Source organism: Dysidea avara, chromosome 10, assembly GCF_963678975.1.
Source record: "Dysidea avara chromosome 10, odDysAvar1.4, whole genome shotgun sequence".
Taxonomy (NCBI): Eukaryota; Metazoa; Porifera; class Demospongiae; order Dictyoceratida; family Dysideidae; genus Dysidea; species Dysidea avara.
In genome coordinates, this window is record NC_089281.1 from 19,368,043 (window position 1) to 19,376,496 (window position 8,454).

At 39.1% G+C, this 8,454-nt stretch overlaps 1 protein-coding gene across 1 annotated transcript in view; it reads left to right on the forward strand.

Moving 5' to 3' along the window:
• LOC136236303 (limb region 1 protein homolog) overlaps window positions 1–6,639 on the forward strand; it is a 14,864-nt gene extending 8,225 nt beyond the window's left edge. Inside the window, exons 8-15 of the mRNA XM_066026441.1 lie at window positions 3,826–3,901; window positions 5,327–5,428; window positions 5,483–5,559; window positions 5,617–5,694; window positions 5,752–5,825; window positions 5,992–6,082; window positions 6,130–6,196; window positions 6,352–6,639. Of these exons, the coding sequence (XP_065882513.1) occupies window positions 3,826–3,901; window positions 5,327–5,428; window positions 5,483–5,559; window positions 5,617–5,694; window positions 5,752–5,825; window positions 5,992–6,082; window positions 6,130–6,196; window positions 6,352–6,584 (798 nt within the window). The 3' untranslated portion in view covers window positions 6,585–6,639. The remainder of the gene's footprint in view (window positions 1–3,825; window positions 3,902–5,326; window positions 5,429–5,482; window positions 5,560–5,616; window positions 5,695–5,751; window positions 5,826–5,991; window positions 6,083–6,129; window positions 6,197–6,351) is intronic.
• Window positions 6,640–8,454: the final 1,815 nt, after the last annotated feature.

Sequence of the window (8,454 nt, forward strand, 5' to 3'; positions counted from 1 at the left end):
ATTACAGCAGGCCTTGAGTTCCAGCAGTTCTACAGCCAGTACAAAGAAAAGCAAGCGGCAAATAACTGTTTCGACCTTCGAAAAGTGGCAGCAGCAGAATTACGACAGCGAGCACCAATCACTATCGTGGCTGAAATGCGAGACAGACAAAGCGGACAAGAATCTTGTCGCGTGCCTGTATTGTTCGGCCTGCAGGGAGTACCAGAACAAGATTTGCTCGATGAAAAATTATTCTGCTGTGTGGGTAAATGGATCGGACAACCAGCGTACGAGCAACTTGTTGGACCACGCAACCTCAGGACAACACAAGAAAGCCATGGCTGAGCTTCGCACAGCACAAGCGAGGGCAAGCAAGACGCCAGTTGTACAGTACGCCCCAATTGCTCGTGCCCTCTCAATGTTAAGTGATGTCGATCGCACAAGAATGCGAAAGAAGTTTGATGTGTGTTACCTTATGGCCAAGGAGGGTATCGCCTTTGAGAAATTTGTACCTCTGTGCGAGCTTGAATCACGCCATGGAGTTGAACTGGGCCATGCTTACAGAACTGCTCCATCAGCAAGTCTATTTACTCACTACATTGCGCAAGCCCAGCGCCAGCAGTTTCTCAAGTCGCTCTGTGAGAATAATTTTTATAGTTTTTTAATGGATGGGAGCACAGATGCAGGTAACGTTGAACAGGAGCTGGTAGTCATTCTTACATGCATGAAAGATGATGTTGCTGAAGAGAGGAAATCATGCACTAGATTTCTTAGTCTGGAATCTCCCGAGAAGGTGAATGCAAGTGGGCTTGTGAAGTGCCTTTCTCAGTCCTTGGCACCACTAGGAATAACAGACATTCTAGATGAGAACATGCTTAGCGCTGAAGGAAAGCCAGTCTTGGTAGGAGGAGGAACTGATGGAGCCTCTGTTAATGTTGCAGAGCATAATGGAATGAAAGGCATGATGCTGAGTTCCCATCCATGGCTAGTGTGGTCATGGTGCTATGCCCATCGTCTTGAGCTGGCTTCCAAGAATGCCCTCACCAGCGATCTTTTTATCAGTATCGATGAGATGCTGCTACGTCTGTTCTACCTTTACGAAAAGTCACCGAAGAAGACAAGGGAACTAGAAGAGGTTGTGAAGGATTTGCGAGAAGTGTATGAGTTTCCTAAAGGTGGAAACAAGCCAGTTCGGTGTCAGGGATCACGGTGGATCAACCACAAGCGCAAGGTACTTCAGCGTGTAGTTGACCGTTATGGGGCATACATTGGCCACCTCATTACACTTAGTGAGGACCATTCTGTTAAGGCAGATGAGAGGGCTCGTATTAAGGGGTATTTAAAGACCTGGACAAAGTATAGTACCATTGTTGGGTGTGCATTGTATGTAGACATCCTCAAATCTCCCTCACTCCTGAGCATGTCATTGCAGACTAGTGAGTTAGACATTGTCCTTGGCATTAAGAATACTCTGAAGTCTACCACAGCACTGAAAACCTTGGCAAAGAAAGACCCATTTGAGTGGCCCACTGTTAAGCTCCTGTTGCAGAAGATTGAGGATGAAGGGGACAAGAGGTCTTACCAAGGAGCTGAGCTGCGGAATTTCAGTGATGCTGTCCAAGTAAAGTTGAAGCAAGATGCTTTGAAAGATGTCACCAGACTTGATGAGAAGATGAGGGAGCGGTTGATGTGGTCAGACATTAAGTTATTGCGTGCACTAGTGGTCTTTCTTGAGACACAATCGTGGACAAAACAAATTCGTGTTGCAAGTACTGTAACCAACTCAGACGGTGCAGATGCCAATCTGTCTGATGATGATGATAATGACAAATCCTTGTGTGATGTCAAGGAATCTGTGGACTACCTTGCTTCACATTTTAGGCTTCCACTAGAGGCTAAGGGTGTTTTGATTGCTACTCTTCAGGATGAGATTGAAGACGCTGTGGAGTATGCACGAAACTATTTAGATATTGGTCGTTCAGAGTATCGGAAGGTCTGGTACAAGCTTCATACTTGCCCTGATCAGCGTAAATGGCCAAATCTCCTCAAGCTGTGCGCCCTTGTATTTAGCTTGCCATTTTCCAATGGCCGAGTTGAGCAAATCTTCTGCTCGTTGAAAGTTGTGAAGACTTCTAGGAGAACTAACTTAGAAAATGACACACTGAATGACCTACTGGAGATCTACATAGAAGGACCACCACTAGGCTGTTTTTGCCCTGATGTTGCAATTGAATTGTGGTGGTCTGATTGTTGCACTACTAGGAGAGTCAATCAGCAACCACGAAAAGCCTATCGACCACGAAACCCAGGATCATCTGATGCTGATAATGAAGAAGAGGAAGAATGCACAACAATCCAGCAGTGGGATGATTGGTTTGGTGAAGAAAGTGAAACTGACGAAGATTAAGCACTTGGGTTATTGTACATTATTTGCTGTCACTTAATTGTAAATTATAACAACAATGACTACTTACCATCATTCTGTCACTTCTTTATTTAATTATCATGTTATCAGTAAAGTTGATTAATTATAACTATCACAACTGATTATGATACTGTAATGTGGAAATATTCCTTACTATAGTTCCATACATTTAAGTTAACAAGGAGTTACATTTATTGCATGGATCACCTACTGAGAGCTAAAGTCTTAATTAAACATTGAATCTTCCCAAATTACAGTATACTGACTTACTAATCTATCTTGCACTCATGATCACTAGGCTCTGTTCTCCTCTTAGCACTTCTCAGCATATTAATAATGTAAATTTGAATTGCAGAATAAATTTATACTATATACGCACCAACAGACTATAGCTATGCTTATCAAAGAATTGTTATCTTACACATGTACAGCTAATAAGCAGCCTAATGTACAATGCTATTATGGTTAATTTAATTATGTACAAAAATTAGAAGTGTGCATATAATAGTGTACTGATAAACTGCTGAAATTACTCTCAGATTCAATTTCAGAGGGTCTATTTTTCAAAAATTTCCTGGGAGGCTCAGGGGCATGCCCCCAGACCCCCCTAGATAGTGTGCTTCACATACTAAGGTACCCATCCCTCTACATAAACACAGTATTACCCAGGAAGCCATGGAGTCCTACATCCCTGCCAACAAATTGTGTTATATCTATGTCCGGCCACTTTATTCAGTGGTCTGACATGTTGTCCGGACACTTAAGATTAGTTATATTTGTCACTGCTGTATGGACAATATGATACAGCATCGCTTTGATCCTCCCACGCAAAGTACAACATGTGCATGTATTCATTGGTATACTCTGCTGGTACACAGCTTGGGTTTCTGTTGTGCATTCCAGACAATTAGGTACCCACAAACATTTTTATGTATACTCCCATGAAGCCTTAAACAGATTGCATTACTCCATATTTTAATGGCTTGTGCAAAAGGCTGGTACAGCAAGTTTCCTTGGTTATCCTGTGACCCTTCTTTTTATTAAAAAGAACTGCTTCATTCGTAAAGACTGTGATAAGCTTTCCAGCAAAAAACACTAGAATCATGTGTATTTGTATGGCTTTGCGTAGCGTAGCGCTTGTTACAGAATGAACAAAAAGCCACTGGTACTAATGAGCCACATGGATAACATAGAAAACCAATGCATAATTCGTTTATGTATAAACTATTGTTACTGTATAAATATCGGTAGCGATATCGGTCCTCCTACTGTTCTGTACCGATATTGGTAAAAATTACCATATCAGTGGCCAATATTTTAGCTAATCAGTACACCTCTAATTGGTATAGCATTGAATTGGCCTTTGCTGACTTGGCAAAACACTAGTAAGCTAATGATGTGCTTTCATTTTACTTGTCTAGTTTCCTTCCCCACTTGCACATCGAAACCTGGAGGAAATAAAACTGGAAGAAACAGATTTGACAAGAAGAATAAATAGTTAGTGTGTTGTGTGTGTGTGTGTGTGCGTGTGCGTGTGTGTGTATGCTTATTCATTGTCAAAAAGTGTATGATGATGTTTTATTTCTTGCCATCGTGTGCAAGGGACTGGATATTCCTGTTCCCATTCACTTAAGGGCGTGACTATTACAGCATAAGCGCAGGGGTTACTAAAATGGTGAACAGACGATACAGAACACTTAGGAAGTGATGATACAGGTATTTATAATCAATTTTGCCATACAGCGGTTGTGTTGCTAAGTGGGTTACAGTATTTTAGAGTATTCTGTACTTTGTACGTATATACCATAATGAAATAAGGTTGGAAAAGGCAGTAGAAGAATTGTAGATCTATATATACTACATCTGAGTTTTGTTTTTGCCCATCACGATGACACTAGTCTCTGTAATGTAGCCAGAATTTCACTGACAATGATGTTGCTTAAGAAGTAAGTGCTTGGTGGTATAAAGTATTATTTTTTCAAACGAGTTCTTTTTGTATCTCGTCAGCTGCAGGCATAGACTTGTATGTACTATGATAGCACTCACAATAAATTTCCTGGTAAAAAGTGGCACTGTGGTACCAAGCATCACTTTGCCAAGTTGAAAAATATCTCTGCTGCGAGGCTACCCAAAGAAAGAAGCTTTTCCATAATCATTCATTACTCTACACCCAGTAGTTGGGGATCAGCCATATTTCCATTGTGTATCATCTCAGGGTGTTCAAAGTCAGCATGTGATGATGATTTGATTGGTATACAAATGATGATTATAAACTGGCCCCTCGTACTAGAGCTGTACCGATATTGGTTTTTGACATGTACCGATATCCAATATGGATATCACCAAAAGAAGCTGATAACTGATAATTGATCCGATATTTGCATTATAAACAAAAGTCATAGATAATCTATGCAAAAGTGCCTACTCTACAACATGTGGATATATTCATTGCTCACTCTATGCCTGTGGTGGTAGTGGCTTGGGTTTCTGTTGTGCAATCCAGACAATTAGGCACCCACAAACATTTTTAGACATATTGTAGATTGCGTGACTATTGTCAAAAAAAATTTTGAGGTCAATGATATCACATGAAAAGTAACCAGTCAAAGGCCATTATAGACTCAGTTTAAAATTAATTTGCAGCCATCTATTTGATTCACAGTTAGAATATTTTAAGTAAAGTGTATGTTCTATTAGAGTATTTCAACAGTGCTTTGTATGGGCTTCAGTTATCCGAACAATTTACTTATCTGAACTCTGAAACACATTGGGGTTCTGATAACTGAAGGTCCACTATACTTTAATTTACTTGGCCCCATGTTTGGTATGTACATGTGTATGTACATATGCATGTGTTGTGTGGATGGCACTCATGTTTTATGTAGTTGTGGTGTGTTTAATGTTGTTTTTGTGATGTTCTAGAACGTTCTAATATTATTGCTGGTGACCTAAGCAATGCCAGTCTCACCGTGGATGAGCTAAATGATACATTATCATCAGTGAGGCAGGAACGACACAGACTGGGTAAGTACTTATTACATGTACTCATGGTTTATGCACTACATATTTTGTATGCAGAACAAATAAAGAAATCTTCAAGTCTAGAGAGAAACTTTCTTTATCCCCTGTGTTTCTTCATGTTGCTTGCAATGACGGTAACTGTATTTCGATCTGCTTATTGTATTAGTTGTTATTAAAATAATATTTTTCAGGTTGTATCACTTCTACTGGTTGGCTTTAACTCAGTGTATGTGTTGTTCAAGGGCAGCTCCAAACCTAGAGGAGCTCAAGTTAGTGATAACTATTCCCATCTTGTGTGAATCTGTTAAAATGTTGTGTGAATTTAGGAGAACTTGTTTGGAAAAGATCATGCATCATTTCTTGGCCCATTGGGAGCCATAATTGAAGTAGTCATCATATTGTATCCTTTATATGGCATAGAATAAAGTTCATAGGTCAAGGTTTGAGCTCGCATGCGTGCACACCACGCACACACACAGCACATGCAGAGAAGAATTACCAGAATTACTTGCCTCCTCACTAAATGTATGCACCTACTCATTTTGTAGGTTCTTAACTATCAACAGATATTTCATGATGGCATCAGTAGTTGGTTTCTACAGTACTCCAGGACTATCCAAACTCCAGCCAGAATTACATAGTACCTCAATGATTAAGGTGTGTGTGGGTAAATGAGATATGTCTGAAATGTTGTGCCACTATAGATCATCAGTAATTGTATAGTACTGCTGATATTAAGTTCTGCTCTACCAGTTATGTCTAGGGCACTAGGTAAGTGTGGGTGCGTGTGCGTGTGCGTGTGCGTGTGCGTGTGACATATGGACATGTGTGTTTGTGAGTGAGTACGCTTATCTTTTGTTGTCCACATGCATGTAGACATGCACGCTACAATTTGGTATGAGTACTTTTTTCTCTTTTCCTTATAGGGATCACCAAATTTGACTTACTGGGTCACTTTGGAGACATCAAGTGGATTCGTAATTGGTGGCTGGTCCTCTCGTACAACATAGTGTTTGGTAGTTTTACTGGACTGGTCATTATTAAGAGGGTCACTAGTACCCTGTTAAGAGAAGCCTCACGTGCTCTAAGGATGTACAAATGGAGAAATCTTGTTTTTATTCACAAACGTAACAGACTTAAATCATCTCACTCTGATTGACTCACTACCACCATCCTGTTATTATTATTATAATGAAATAATATATTTAATAAAATAGTATATTTAATAAGTAAAGGCTTTTAAAGAAATGTGAATTAAGTGTAATTTGAATAAGGTACAAGAAGTGAAGATCCACCCTTTGATCTGGTTAATAGTGGCTAATATACGTAGTTAGTACAACAATTTGTTGTGTGGACCAGTACAAATTGATCATGAAAATACAACTAATTTTTGCACATGCTAATAAAAACTGACCATTTCATTTAATGCTGTAATTTTTAGTTACATAAACAGCGGAAGTCTCATGGTTTTAAAGTAAATCATGGCCGTGAAAGTCCCCACTAAGTTGAAATAACCTGGCTATGCGTTATTCATAATTTTAAGCTTTACCATAAAAGTTTCACCTTGAATAGCCTTAACCACAAAACTTTACCCATTAATGGTATATCTAATAAGCAAATCTATTCTTGTAGTAGGTCGTACATCCGTACAACACTCAAATGTTCCTCATATTGTTAAAGGTATTGTTACTTAATAAAAGTACCGATCCATACAACAGATAAGCAATGGTCCAACTTTACCATAAAATGGTTGCATTCAGGCCATGGTTGATGAAAGCATAAAGATCATGTATGGCAAACATATACATATTATGACTAAACATGGTAAATATTGTAGCATCTGTTTTACCTTGTCCAGTCCTAGCATCTTCTGATCACTGGCAACTGACTACTAGTTACACTACATGAATGCAGATAGTTATATGAAATTGTATGGTTGATTGATTATACTGGGGAACTTGTTTTTGTAGCAGCTTGCAATCTTTTACTTAATAATTATTCTAGCATTTTAATTTTTTTTTTTCAGCCTTGTTTTATTAATGTTGTGGTGGATGTTCTGCTATCTGACTGGTCAGTTAATAAAGTCTCCATTTTGCTTGAATTTACAAACTTGAGGCTGTTGTGATTGGATCTCACACTGGACCCAACTGCACATGAGTAAACCAAATGTTGCTGAGGTTTAGTCTGATCAGACTGGTTTTTGTCTCTGTTGAAGTGAAGTGTACAGGCTGAAACACATGCACACACACACACGCACACATTCCAACACTAGTGTACTACATACAAAAATAGTATGGACAAACACACAGATCTGCAAAAATAGTTTTTCACACAACAACTGATTAAGCATCCAAAAGCAAGTTCCATAGTGGTGTGCTGTTCTCTGTACAGATATGGCCAAGTTTCAGCTGTTTATCATGTTTTTGTATATGTTGAGCCAACACTCATGTCTATATGCTTCAACACAAAAAGCAAAACAACCACCATTGTTAACATATAAAAGACTGTAATAGCACTGAAGAATTCATGTTAAATCCTCTATCAGTTCGGGGAATTAGTACAATGCATGAGGGGGTGCGTGGGATACTGAAACACAATCTCAAAACCTTTACATCATGTGCTGTGTAGCTAGCTAGCCAGTAGCTAGAAGTTATATTGAGGTATAGGAAAATGAGATCAAAGAGAGAGCTCTTCTCAGACTTAAAAAAGATGTCACTGTAAAATAATGAGTATATATAGCCTAGAACTGTTGAAAGATATGCAACCTCTACTAAAGTACTCTAATAGAACAGTCTTTTAAGATTAAAGAGCCTAACTGAGTAGGATAAAAGCTCTGTTGCAATTTAAAAGGAAACTGTCAGCTGAAGCTGATTCAACCAACCAACCAAGGCCTCAATTCTGACCAGTATACAACTACATAGCTATATTTACTAAGCCAAAGGTATTGTTTTGAGGTTCATGGTATCAACTGATGCTAGCTATCATCCACTAGCTGACAGTAGCTGTTCTGATTCATTTCTGATGGAATA